General features: G+C 28.7%; 1 protein-coding gene across 1 annotated transcript; it reads left to right on the forward strand.

Annotated features, from left to right (window-relative positions):
* Positions 1–4,157: 4,157 nt before the first annotated feature.
* Positions 4,158–10,329, forward strand: LOC101222674 (galactokinase). The gene is made up of 13 exons (XM_011652786.2): positions 4,158–4,633; positions 4,780–4,964; positions 5,446–5,492; positions 5,785–5,879; positions 6,084–6,166; positions 6,969–7,037; positions 7,603–7,788; positions 7,977–8,111; positions 8,532–8,666; positions 8,962–9,032; positions 9,314–9,391; positions 9,640–9,781; positions 9,872–10,329. The coding sequence occupies exons 1-13, from the start codon at positions 4,471–4,473 to the stop codon at positions 9,980–9,982; spliced, it is 1,500 nt and encodes a 499-aa protein (XP_011651088.1). The 5' UTR covers positions 4,158–4,470; the 3' UTR covers positions 9,983–10,329.
* The last annotated feature ends 4,551 nt before the right edge of the window (positions 10,330–14,880 follow it).

Consider the following 14,880-nt stretch of genomic DNA (forward strand, 5'->3'; position numbering starts at 1 on the left):
ATCTACTAGAATTGTTCTCCATTTGTACAGCAAACAAATTAGTTGATCATGTAAATTCATGCGATCATTCTTTATCTTTTATATTTTTATATGTTTTTTATTTATCTAGTTGATACCAATAAATTTTGTACAAATCACAAATTGTCACGTCGATTAATTACGAAAATACAAAGTTTGAATTTGAAATTAATTAAAAGTACAAATTGAAAGTTAAACAATAAATGGGTTAATCTCGACGACCTTTGTTGGATAAAGTTAATTATTTTGATTTGGACTAAAGTTTAATTGAGACAAACAAATAAGTTTAATTGAGCTCAAATGCTAAATAAAGCCTATGTCCTTATGATTGGATCTAAAAGATCAAATACACATGGTCCAACCAAGAGCTGGCTCACATAACTAATGTGAGAAAGTTATAAGGATAAGAGTTTTATTACTTTGTGGATTCATAAATTTTTACTTTAAAAAGTCTATAAAAAAAATTTCAACAACAAAAAGACACTAAGTTTTAAGTTCTACTGAAACTCTAAATTTTTTGCATCCTCCAATTAAGTATAAGCATTCAATTGCTAGAGAATTATAAATCACATGACACAAACCAAAGATTAACCACTTTAATTTTATATTCAAAACAAAATAAAAAAAAAAACAAAAAGTAAAAGGTGAATTGATGAAAGAAAATCATTTTCTAGAAATGTGTGAAGGAAAAAAATTGTAATTAAAAATGACCCAAAGATTCTAAAAGATGCAGAGATATGGATACCCATTCCAATAAAATTTAAAAATTACTACCAAACAAACAGAATCTCAACTTTAAAAATCAAATTAAATTTGTCACTAGAATATATTCCTAAACCAAGGTTGTGACGAAATATATGTTTATTAATACATAAACACCAACCTCTAAATTTCTTCTTTCACAATTCAAAAACTAAAAAATTAGCTTTTAGAAATTCGTATTTTTTTTTTAATTTGAGCAACTATTAACCATAAATTTAATTAAAAAAATATAATGGTAATAAAACAGAAAAAAATTATAAAAAATAATAAATTAAATTTGACAAAATATAACAAAATTTTATATTTTATTAATAAATATTGATATGATTAGTGATATTAATAAACGGTAAGAGAAATTTATCAATTTATATTATTGATAGAATTTAATTTGGTAAATATTTTAATTGAAAAAAAGTAAAGTAAAGAAATTAAAATAAATATTTTGCTTCCAATTTTGTGTTGGCTTTTGTTTGAAGGTAGAGTATTCACAAAGAGTTTCGATACCACCACTTGCCTAACTACTTTTCCAAATATATATTTTTCTTTCAAACTATTTCATTTTTATACGAAAAAGTGTTAAATGTCAAAAGGAAAAATAAAAAGGAAATTTTGGATTCTTTTGCCAATTTGCCTACACTTTTGGACCCAAGCGGACAGCTCTTTGCAATAATCAAAATTCGATTCCTCATTTCTCTCTCTCACACACACAAAATAAAAGAAAAATAATTAGATGAAACAATAATTTTAAAAATCCAACTATTTTTCTTTTCCACAAAAAGTGAAATCAACTTTGGTTTTAGTTAGTAATATCTAAAACATTGAAACTATCTTTTTTTGTTTTTTCTTTACTTTTTAAAAGTTTAGAAGCAAAATTTACTTACACAGTGTGTTTGAGTTGTGAGGGTATAACTCTATAAATAAGGTTATTTTTTATTTAGGTAAAAAAAGCATTTTTTTTCATAATACTTTTTTTTCTGCTAAAAAATTCTCTCAATTTTAAAAATTTATTACGTTCGATAGATTTACATAGTCTCACTCTTAGAAGAAAATATTATAGGAGATAATTACTCTTAAAACCCAAGCACTAGAATCAGTAAATTCGCCTTCATTGAACTCAGTTCTATAATGTATATATGATTTTCTGTTGTGTTGTGACGATAATATTATTAATAACAGTTATCATGAAAAGTTTTAAAATGCAGTTGTAATTCTTATCATATTTTAATAATGGTTTTAGGAACTTTTTTCTCAAATATAGTGATTTGAGAAACTATTGACAAAAATGGTGTTGAGCCTAAACTATTGACAAAAATATGGTAGTTTTGGACTCGAACTCTTTTTTTAATTATTTATATATATTATTATTGTTATTATTATTATTATTATTTGTGGGTCTCATAGTTTCTTTCTTTATTATTTATATATTAGTGGATTCCACATTTTTTCATTTTCATTATATATATTAAATATTTCAAATATATTTACTCATTAAAATCAATATCTTTCTAATATTAATTAATTAATTAATATATATATATATATTAAATATTTCAATATTTAATTTTTTTATTAAATTTATATTGCTTAATTTAATTGGATTATTTCTAGATCAAAATTATACATATATATTTTTTAATTTTCAAATTTCAATTTTTTTTTTAAAAACACATACATTTATAAAATATGTTGTTAAAAAATATATTAAACAAATTAAATGAGAGTAATAATAATTATTTTAAATAATAAAAATAATTGAGAGAAGTTAATGGTAATAATAATAATCGTCAGAAGTTAGAATATTTCAATTTTCTTTCTTCTTATTAAATTCACATTTTCTATTTTATTTTCATTTTTTCTGGATCAAAATTATACATTCTTTTTCAATTTTATTTTTTTAAACACATATATTCACAAAATATGTTATTAATAAATATATTAAACAAATTAAAATAGTAGCAATAATAATTAAGAAAAGTTGAAGATTACTCAAAATAATAATAAAAATAATAAAACAATTGAAGTCACCAATGTACATCGCTCATGTGGATAATTGAATAAGAAAATTAACGTTTATGACAAAAGGAAAAAAAACAAGAATCGTGAAATAATTTAAAACTCATCAATCGAAACTATGGTTTGATTCCAAATTAAATTTAGAAAACCTACCCTAACTAAATTAAGATACTGCACGAAAAGTTTCTTGTTGTATCTGTTACAAAATTCAATAGGAATAAAATCAAATTAGATAGCATGTGATTTTGTGTAAAATAAATTAATTTTATTTATTCTAAAATGATATAAATAAATAAAATGATATATTGTCTAATATAAATTGATTTACATTTTCCGCTAAAATGATAGGTTTTATTTTCATTTTTTATAATTTTTTTTAAAAAACTGATTATTATAAGATTTTATATTATTACAAAATTTTTACTTTTTTTTTAAAAAATAAAACCTTAGCCATTATTACTAATATTATTCTTTAAAGAATAAAAAATTATTTGAAATAAAAATGGGTGGCTAAACATTGATAAAATACAAATATAAAAAGGTAAGAATTAGATGAGATAATAAAAAGTATTGTTTATTAAATAAAAATGCAGTAGAATTTTGTTTAATGTATTTTATAATAACATATTTTGTTAGTATAGGTGTTTTTTTAAATTAAAAATTGGAAAAAAAACAGATACCCATAATTTTAAATAATAAATGAGAAAATGTGAGTTTAATAAAAAAAATTAAATATTGAGATATTTAATATATATATAAAAAACAAATAATGCCAAAAATAAATTAATATTGAAAAGATATTGATTTTAACCCGTAAATATATTTTTATATTTAATATATATAATGAAAATGAAAAAGTATAGTCCATTAATATATAAATAATAAAAAAGGAATTATGACACTTACAAGAAATTTATACATATAAATAACTAAAAAAGGGTGGGATTCAAAACTATCCTATTTTATAGATGGTTTTCATTCAATCCTATTTTTCTCAATAGTTTTTCAAATCGTTCTATTTCATAACAAAGTTAGTAAAAAAAAACCTTTTTACACAATATTTGACATGATTAAATCACTTTCTACCTTTTTTTATTTTAAAAAAAAAGTCAGTAAAAATGATCCTTATTTAAGTATTTAGAAAAAGTTAAATAATAAATGAAAAAGGAGAGAGAGTGAAATAAAATGGAATCCACAAACCAAAGCTATGTTTTCATACTTTTTCGTTTTTTCTTCTTTGTCAGATGACGTGGCATTTTTGTCCTCATACGCACGTGCACCTCTCGTGCTTCGTGTCGATCAAATCATGAAAGGAAATTAAAACTGAAAAAAGAAAAAAGAAAAAAACATTTTTAAACGAAACATGAAATCACACAGTGACTGATGCTTTAATCTTAGGCTTTGGCTATGAATATTTACTGAATATTTCCTTCTCACCTAACACTCTCTCACTCCAAAATAATAACAATAATTAAATAATTAAAGCAATAAATGATAATATAAACTTATAAACTCTCTCTCTTTCTTGTGGATTTGTTTAAGGGTTAGCCGAAATCTTAGGCAGAATTGAAGATCGGAGAAAAGCTTTTGTATCAGTTTCATTCTTCATTTCTTCTTCAATTTGGATTCTATATTCATCTTACTCTCCCATTTCTGTACTCAAAGGACTAAGAAGTAATGGCGAAGCACGAGGACCTTCCGATCCCTGTTTTCTCTTCACTCGACCCTGTTTACGGTGATGGATCTCAACTTGAAGAAGCTCGCCTTCGATTTGATCATCTCAAGGCTAAGTTTCTCCAAGTTTTCGGTCATCCTCCTGATGTATTTGCTCGTTCACCAGGTTAGTGGTTTTTTTTTTTTTTTTTTTTTTGTATTTTCTGTCTTTGTTCGGTTTCTCTGTGCTGTTTGTTCTTCGTTTTGTTTGGTTTGTTATATTATAGTCTCGTTGTAATTTGAATTCGTTTTGGATGAAACGGCTGAGTGTAGGGAGAGTGAACTTGATTGGAGAGCATATTGACTATGAAGGATATTCGGTGTTGCCGATGGCTATTCGGCAGGATACGATCGTGGCAATTAGGAAGCATGACGCCGGAGAGGGGAATCATCTTCTCAAAATTGCTAATGTTAATGATAAATACTCGATATGTACTTATCCTGCTGATCCTGATCAGGTATGAATCAGGCTAATTGCTTGGTAAAGTTCCCGCGGCATTGTTTTAATCTGCTAGTGGCTCTTCTTCCTACGTTTCCTCTGCCATCTTGGATTTGTACAGCTTAGTTTCATATAGATATTTTATGCTTGGACGTTGCTATCGTTGATCTGTGGATGTTTTGGCTTTTTTCTCCCTTTTTTAACACGAAGGTCTTGCTTAGTATAAACTGTATATGTATTTTAGAAAATGTTAAGGATTACCATCGGTGCTTTATTTTATATTATATTTGAAATCATGTTAGTGTTAGATTATAAAATGTCTTGAACAAGTCTAAACTTCTTGCTAAATTTGTAAAGATACATATTTATTTTATACTATTTGCATAAATGACTATCGGATAAGGAAAAATTATAATGCAATCATTCTTGCCAGTTGGAACCACAAAATATTCCCAACTTCAGCTGTGTTTGTAATCGCTCTTGTTCATTTTGTACTGTAGGAAGTTGACTTGAAGAATCACAAATGGGGACATTATTTCCTCTGCGGGTGAGTAAACATTATTTCTTTTCTGATTTTATCACTAGATGTGCACCTTGTTTCTAGATAATACAAATGCAAGATATTTATGTTTCAGGTTTCATTTTTATCCTGATTAGTATTTTCAAGACAGTGCTAACATTAGCACGATCAAATATAATGTTGAAAATGTAATGATATTAGCATGAGATGTGTATAATCTGCCTTTTTCTTTTTTAATTATCTATTTCCTATGCAATTTTCTTAACCAACATCAACATCAGCATCCATCCACTCAGATTCTAAAGGTGTTCCTCTTCAGGTACAAAGGCTATTACGAGTTTGCTAAATCAAAAGGACAGGATGTCGGCATGCCAGTTGGACTTGACGTTCTTGTTGATGGAACAGTGCCTACAGGTTTTGTTTTGTATACCTTTTCATACAAAATGGCAATGATGGGCTGTTAGTTACTACAGTATAGAAGTTTGCTTGCTATTTTATCTTTGGAGGTTAGAATTTTTAGTAGAATTGTAAAAACAACTAAAGTCAATAGCTCGATATTTTGTTGCAGAAAATATTTGTCACGTGATAAAGTAACACTACAATTTTATTTTCATTCAGGATCTGGATTATCGAGCTCTGCTGCATTTGTTTGCTCTTCTACCATTGCTATCATGGCTGCTCTTGGTGCCAACTTTCCCAAGGTGTAACACCTTACCCCCATGCTCTGATTACTGTGCATTACTGGGTTTAAGACTCTTGGATTTTGACTTGATGATTTACATATATTGAGATTGTAAATTGTTCAATGGTATCGCAAATCCCAGCCCACATATTCTGGTAGGCATTGAAAATCCCCGACTGTTATAATTGTTTATTTATTTTTGTGGTGAGACTTGATCTTCCCCAATGATTGGTTGTTAATTAGTATCTCAGATTTGGTCCACAGATCAAGGGAGGTAACTTGTTTGGTTTTTATAAGTCATTGGACTTTGAACCTACAGAAACTTGCATTATGCAACTGGTTACTAACAGGTTATTCCATCTTGAAGAAAAGTCAAAGTTTTGACTTTGAATGTGGTAGATGTATTCTTGCACGAAATCATTTGTTATTAATACATGAACTTAAAGTAGGAGGCAATATGTGGTGGTAGATTCCGGATCCCTTATGTTTTAGTTCAAAATCTGGAATCAATTCAGTGGACTGACTTGATGGCTTAATACTTGAACTTATAAAGTGAATTGTTGGGGCCATTGAAATAAATCTAGGTGCTGTCATGAGCATCATTAAGGACTCTTGGGGTCCACTGTCTGAACATCACTCATGTTCATTGTCTTTTTTTAGTTAAATGAAGAACAACTTGGCCATCTTACTACTAGTGTGATTCAACTTGATTTGGTTTGGTGAAGTTGGTTGTCGCCACATCAAATAATGAAGCTCAATTATTTCATATTTTAGTTAGCTTAATTCTAAGTAATCTAACAAAAATTTCCTTGTGGTTACAGAAAGAGATTGCCCAACTTACCTGTGATTGTGAACGACACATTGGTACACAATCTGGTGGAATGGATCAGGTAAATTAAATTTCACTTCCCATTCAATAGACTTAACATGAAGAAATAGAGCAATAAAGAGTTCGTGTAAAAGTTGTTCTTAAATAATATCTATTCTATTCTTTTGAAAAGGAGGGAGGAACATGTTTGGGAACTCTAGTCTAAAATTTCCTTTTCTTTAATTACACTCTCGCCATCCATTAGTAATTTTTTAAACGAGAATAATAGAAGTTTTCTTCTTTTCGACATCTTGTGTTTCTTAATAATTATATAATAACTTTAATCTTGCTAGCCACCTAATCATGGTCATTGGGAACAATTATACAAAGTGAAGTTCCCAACGTTTTCCCCATTAAATGGCTTGTGGTACTTGTGGGTTTTCTTTTATATTATTTTTATTGCAAGGGCTAAAGATAGATTCTAACTAAAATCACTTAATTAAAAAACCAGTGGTGTGAATAGATCTATTTTGTTCAATTATTCAGATAGTGATTTATGACTACATTTCAATTCTATGTCAATATGAGTATCTTTCTAGCTTCAATTGTGTTCCAGTGATTGTAAACATTGCCTATTATCCTTGCAGGCGATCTCTGTCATGGCCAAGTCTGGGTTTGCAGAGCTGATTGACTTCAACCCTATTTGTGCTACTGATGTGCAACTTCCTGATGGTGGGTCTTTTGTTATAGCCCATTCTCTAGCTGAATCACAGAAAGCAGTTACTGCTGCCACAAATTATAATAACAGAGTTGTTGAATGCCGACTTGCTTCTGTAAGTTCTACTTTCTTCTCAACATGATGTATTTTCATCTACTGTTAATATTGGACACTAGCTGTCTTTTTATTTTGAGTTGTATAATTTGTTTGATTCTTTACAATGTGAACAATTAACCTTTATCTTTAAATTATTCCAACGTCTAAGGAAATGAGTTATTCATTATATCCATTTTCCTTCTTCAGATTGTTCTAGGCATAAAACTTGGGATGAAACCAGAAGAAGCGATAAAAAAGGTGAAGACTTTATCTGATGTGGAAGGGCTGTGTCTTTCATTTGCTAAGGAGCGTAACTCTTCAGATCCTGTGCTTGCTGTCAAGGTATTCTTTTGTTGATTTTTCACTCCAACAAAGGTTATCAGTTTTTGTTGAAAGGGGGCAAAACACAAATATTTATTGTTGTATGGAGATTATAGTTACGCGGATGATGTTATGTGCATGCTCTTATCTTTGGATGTTCCCTTTTGAGGTTTGTGCATGCTCTTTTGAGTCTTTTTTGACGACCATGGGATAAGATTTCACAAAATATCCCATTTTTGGGGTATAGGATACCCATGAAGAGATGGGGTTTTGTGAATGCCTGTGGCCCCATAGGCATCACGTGCCAATTGTCTTTCCAGCATGGGAATGAGGTATCCGTTCCTATTCCCAGGGGCATGGTGTTATGGGCTTATGAACCTTCATTTTTACCTTTATTAAGTTATCTGTATTTTCTTATTGCTTTGTCTCTATCTACTAAAGGAACTGTTGAAGGAGGAACCCTATACAGCTGAAGAAATTGAACAAATCACTGTGGACAATCTGCCATCCGTTTTAGGCAACTCTCCTACTTCATTGGATGTTTTGAAAGCTGCCAAGCATTTCAAGTTGTATCAGGTATATTATATTTGGATTGCTACCATTTCTCATCTCTTTAATCTGCGCCACTTACGTGTTTCTCTAACTTTACTTCTGGTCCTAAATCTACCCTTCCATTTCAAGCTAGGTAGGGATACTTATTGATCTCTTCTTTTTATCTCTCTCAAGCTAGTGTAGGCAAGCTTACTGCTCTCAATGGTCCCGTCTTTTTAACTCTCTCTCTAGTTAGTGTGGGCATGCCAGTTGATGTCTATGGTCCCATGTCTTGATGCTCTCTATCTCTCTCTATAACATAATTGGCGGTTGTTTTCAGCGAGCATCCCACGTGTACTCTGAAGCCAGACGAGTGTATGCTTTCAAGGATGCAGTTTCATCAAGTTTAAGGTGATTGTTTGTTGAATTATCCAACAGCCTCTTATTGTTCACAGTACCTTTACGTGATTTTCATTTGAGTTATTAGATGACATGGGTATTATCTAACAACCAATTGACACTGAGAAGAGTAGCCCATTTGTCATATAAAGAGTATGAGATCTCTTGACTTCTCCTATGTGAGATTCTCAATGGGAGAAATTTAGATGCATCGTCCTTGTTTTCCACAAATGTGAATTTACAAAAAGCTCGGTGATCAACTTTTTAATGTTGAAGGCGTTTTCTTTTGGCAGTGAGGAAGACAAGCTTAAGAAGCTCGGTGATCTTATGAATGATAGCCACTACAGCTGTAGCGTTCTTTATGAATGCAGGTATGTACCATTTTCACAATTTAATAAATTCGAGCAATTACAACTTTATCCTATTTGTGAACTTGATTGATAAGAGCACAATTTATTTTGGTTTATGCATGTTTATAAATCCTTCCGTAACTTCCTCAAGTGTATATTTTCTTCAAAATTTCAATCAATGAACATCCGTGCTGCCTGCATTGTGTTAATCAACATTGTTCGATAGTAATCAGATTAGTTAGTGACTACCATCTTATTTGTTTTCCCAGCTGTCCCGAGTTGGAGGAACTTGTGAAGATATGCCGGGACAATGACGCTCTCGGAGCCAGGCTAACTGGAGCAGGATGGGGTGGCTGTGCAGTCGCTCTTGTAAAAGAAGCCATTGTTCCCCAGTTCATTCTTAATCTCAAGGTTAGTTTTCTGACACTGGAAAGTCAATGTCTTTCTTCACCGTGTTGGGATCTAGTTTATAACTTCTGCCCATTTTGATTCTCACACCAGGAAAACTTCTACAAATCGAGAATCGAACGAGGGGTCATCAGGAAGGATGACCTCGGTCTCTACGTGTTTGCTTCCAAGCCATCAAGCGGAGCTGCCATCTTCCAGTTTTAGTAAAATCAAAATCCTCTTCGGGAGGTTTTGTTTGGAGGGTTTCTTCCCCAAGGCCAGGATGAGGTAATAATAATTAATTTTTCCAAAATTTGGTTTTAGAATTGTGTGTGACATTTCTTCATACCCCAATTATTCAGCTCATAACACTCAAATCATCAATTCTCCTATTCTTTGCCAATAAATAAAGGAATGTGTAACTTTGGAAAAATGAGCCACCCTTGTTATTGTGGAATGAAAACAACCAATAATTTTAATTTTTTAGCTTAATGTTTCTTTCTATAATTATTTGTTGTGCCTTTATTCTGGAATCAGATGACCTTTAGTAGTTCAATGTTTATTTTATGTAATCATACTATTGTCCCCATCATTTTTACTCTCCTCTAGTCACGCAATATATATATATATATATATATATTTATCGTGTAGTTATTAGAGGGTTTAGGCATTGAAGAAAAAGATGTTCACAACCTTTCCTTTGATATTGTGGGTTATAGTTCTAATCTCAATTGTTGATTTTATGATTCATTTACACAGGACCAAATTGTTAGTCTGGATGAATTGTGGACTAAATCTTTGTTATGTACTAAAATTATGAAATTAAATCATTACAAAGTTTGAAAATTGAGGGATGAAGGATTAAACAAGATCATATCAATTATTGTATGTAATTCAATTATATTCACCTTTAGCATTTGGGTGAATATAACATTTTTTGGCAAAATGACACCATTAAACGTTTTCAATTTAATCGATCACCTCCAAATTTTGAAAGTTGCTATTAAAACTCAAATGTGATACCACAATTAATTACACGTGTAAATTGCACGAATCAGTAACTAGAAAATTTGTTGTTCATTAAAACCTTCATAATTCGATTGTTATAAACTTTAGTGATGAATTTACAAATTAATGATTAAAATTTTGATTTTTTTCTTAAAAAAAGAAGAAATAATTTAGTTCTTGAAATTTCAAATTTATAGCAGTTTAATATTTTTTTATTAAATCTTAATTATAATTTTTTTACAATAAAAGACTAAATCATTACGTGTTTATAACAAAATTGCTATAAATTGTGGAGTGTATATATTGAATTATTATTTATGAAGACTAAATCATTACAATTTCTCTTTTTTTGAAAAAAAAGTCCTAAATTGAATAAATCATTCAACTAAAAGTATAAAATTAACAAAAATAGATCACTAAACCAAAAGTCTGTCTTTCATTAATTAAACGAATCTATCTTTCATTAATTAAAAGGGAAGTTAATGAAACCTAAGAGTCTCTCAAAATTCAAAAAGGCATTTTTAAAGATTGTAAGTTTTTCAATACCTCTTTTTTTGAACAATGAAGATTTGGATACAATTATTTAGTCATTTTGTCATTCATTTTCTGGTAGCAATTACATTCTTTTTCAAGTCATTTACTCTAAGAAAAAAAAATCAAAGTTAAATATGTATTATGAAACATGTGTTCTAATTATATAAAATGTCATAATCTATTTGATTCATTAATATCTCGGTTGTATATAAAAGTAGTGAGAGAGATGAAGGGAAAGTCATCATCAAAATTATAAACCACATATCAAGATTTCCCTAACCAAAAGGACATTAAAATCGATAAGAAGTGAATTGAAAGCAAATTATTAGATAATAAAAAATCTCAATGACTTATTGGAGGAATTTGCTATCTTCTTCTAATTATAGTTAGTCTTAGTTCTTTTAAAATATTTTTTAAATTTAAGTCTATGAATATTGTTCTATTTTCATCCCCAAACTTTAAAAGATATTCATTTTATCTCAAAACATTTCAAAAGTACGTTCTCGAGTTCTTGCTATTAATATTTTAGTAACTTCGTGAGTTGTACTTTTAGTTGATTAGGTAGTTAACTAAATCAACTCCGCTACAAAATCTACAACTTCAATTTTGAAAAAGGTGGCAAAGCCGCTAACCATAATTGAAAACTCGAAAGAAGATTATTTGTCGTTGACATGATGATTGTTAACATTTTATTTCAACCTTCATTTTGATCAACACATCTAGAACCCAAAATATACAAACTCCTTCGTATTATCGATAAAATACTAAAACAGAACCATATTTGTAGTTAACACCAAAATAGGATTTAAAGTGTTCTTTTTTTCTTTCTAAAAGACTTTTGAATCATTTTGAAAAGAGAGATTCCATTTAAGATATTTTCTCATACAGACAAGACTTTCGAATATATTTTCTTCGTAATTTCTCTAACATTCTTTTCCCACAACACTTTGATGAACAGCAAATCAAAAAGGGAAGAAAACATCTTTGATTGAACAAGAACACAACGAAATCATTCACAACAATAACACTGAAGAATTCCCCTATAATCTTTCACAGCTGTTCACATCGATTCAATTATCCGGGGCTTTCCAATTCTAATTAGGGATTCCGGCCATAAATCGATGAAGATGAAGAACGAAACCATCAAATTACACTTGACGCAAAACAGTAAAACTACAGAGGATATGTAACTAATTGCTAAGAGTTTGAAGTCGATGAAAAGGAATATACATATGTATATATATATATATACAACATACTAAATGGGTAATTGAGAAAATCAGAGAGTGAATCCACAGCACAAGAAGAAACAGCACAACATTGTAAGAAGAACTAGGGATTCGAGAAGAGCGATGAAGGTCCATAAGAGATCATCGAGAATTGAAAAATTAAACCACCTGATGTTGGGAGAGTTCCACTCGATGCTGAAGTTTGAGAAACTGAAATCCGGCCAACTGAACGACGCAGGCCGCAGCCACAAACCGAATTCCGGCCACCGGAAACTTGGGGCGTACCATCTCTGGCTCATCTCTCCGTCTACAGACCAATAAATTGACCACAAGATATCTGCGGGACGAAATCCGATTTTTGTTTCTTTTTATATATAAATTCATTGTCTTAAATTACAATTATGACCTCTTTTGGTATTTACTTATTTAGCTCTCTAAATTATAAAAATGACACAAAAGATTGGTTCAATTTCGCATTTTTATCCTTATATCTTTCCCTTTATGATTTTAAAACTTCCAAAATTGGTTATTTGCTTTCATGAACTATAATTATAATATATAATATTTCTATTTATTAAACTATAAGAAATAAAATTTAATTATTTTAATTCTAAACTATTAGAATAAATTCTTAACTTTTTTTTATATATATAAATTGAATTTAACTGTGTGTTTAATAAATTCTTGGATTATAAAATATTTTTTTTCTTTTTTCCTTGAAAAAGAAGGAAGATAATCGGTTTTAGTTTACATTAATAAATCGCTACTTCTTTGTTCAGTGAAGCTATATTAGTCTAAATTAGACGTAACTAATTGATATTAATGATCATAACCTCAACTTTTATGTAGATTGGCTCCATAATTAATTTCTCTCTTAATAACAATATCAATAAAAACCTAACTTAATTAGTTATTTAAAGAATTTGTAAATATAGAAATTAAATTTATAGTATTAATATATACAACATATCTTTAAAAATTATGAGTGATAAATCATCAAAATTTATAAACAATACAAAAATCACTTATGAAATTAGTTATATTTACAAATTTTTAAAAATATTATTATAACACCCCATTATTATTTCTACAATTTCTTATTAATCTAAATAACTAAATTTATCTTATATATATATATGCACACACATTTTGATAGAAATGGAATGCATGTGAAGCATAATTGAAGAGAAAAAACCATGATTATCTCATGCAAAAAAGGGGGTGCGTTTTCTTTATTATTACTACTCTTCTTTGTTAATTTATACCTCTAAAATAATATAAGTTTACTCCAAATTTGCATTGATCTATACGAATAAATCGAGTGTGAAATATATAATTACAACAAGTAAACTTCTAAACTTTCTTATTTGAAAGTTGACTGAAAATTCAAAATTGACTCGTATTAAAAGTTTTGAGGTTGAGATTTATAAATTTTAAAATGAATGAAGTTGGATTTTTGTAAAGAAATATGAAAATATTGTTCTACGGACATGCAATCCATATGGAATTTACCAAACTACCCCTACATTATTATAGGATTTATTTTTTAATATTAATATTACAAGAAATATATATTCACTTTCAAACAAATACTTAGAAAAATTAATAAAAAATAATGTACTTTTTAAATTTTTTAAACATTTATTATTTATAGTATAGATTAATGGTATTTTTCTTGAATTTAAAAATTTAGAAAGAAAAAAAGGTTTTAAAAATATTTTGTGTAATAAAACATTATAGATACATATTTATAATAATGCATTGTTTCGTGTAGGTTTAAATATAATCTAAAAATGTACTTAGTGGAGAAAAACTTATTGTGCAATGCACACCAACATGAGCAATATGTGAATCTTTTCTAAACCTTTACTCCACACATTATTGAACCATTTTAGGTAATCATTCCTAATTTATTTTAAATAAATAATTTTAATATCTCTAAACTTAAGTGTTATGTTTTCATTTACTTTCTAATATTTAATTTAAACAACTAAATAAAAAATAAATCAGAAAAGACATTGCATTACACCACTGGTGTTCATTATGAAAAACCATATTATGAAATATTTTCTATTCATTTTTTAAAAAATGAAATAATAATAATAATAGGAAAGGTCACATTTGTCAAGTTAACTATTTTTTCTTACTTATTAAATTTAAATATTTTCCTTTTTTCATATTAAAATTTTGTGTTTGTTTTTCTTACTAATTATGGGAAACCTAACGCTGTTTTTTTTAAAAGAATAATAAAATGTAGCTGTATTGTTAAGGTGTGTTATTAGGATTTTTTGTTATAATTCTTAAGATTATGTAACACAAATTTTTTTATTATTAAATTGAATATCAATTTGG

Source organism: Cucumis sativus, chromosome 3, assembly GCF_000004075.3.
Source record: "Cucumis sativus cultivar 9930 chromosome 3, Cucumber_9930_V3, whole genome shotgun sequence".
In the NCBI taxonomy this organism is placed as follows: domain Eukaryota; kingdom Viridiplantae; phylum Streptophyta; class Magnoliopsida; order Cucurbitales; family Cucurbitaceae; genus Cucumis; species Cucumis sativus.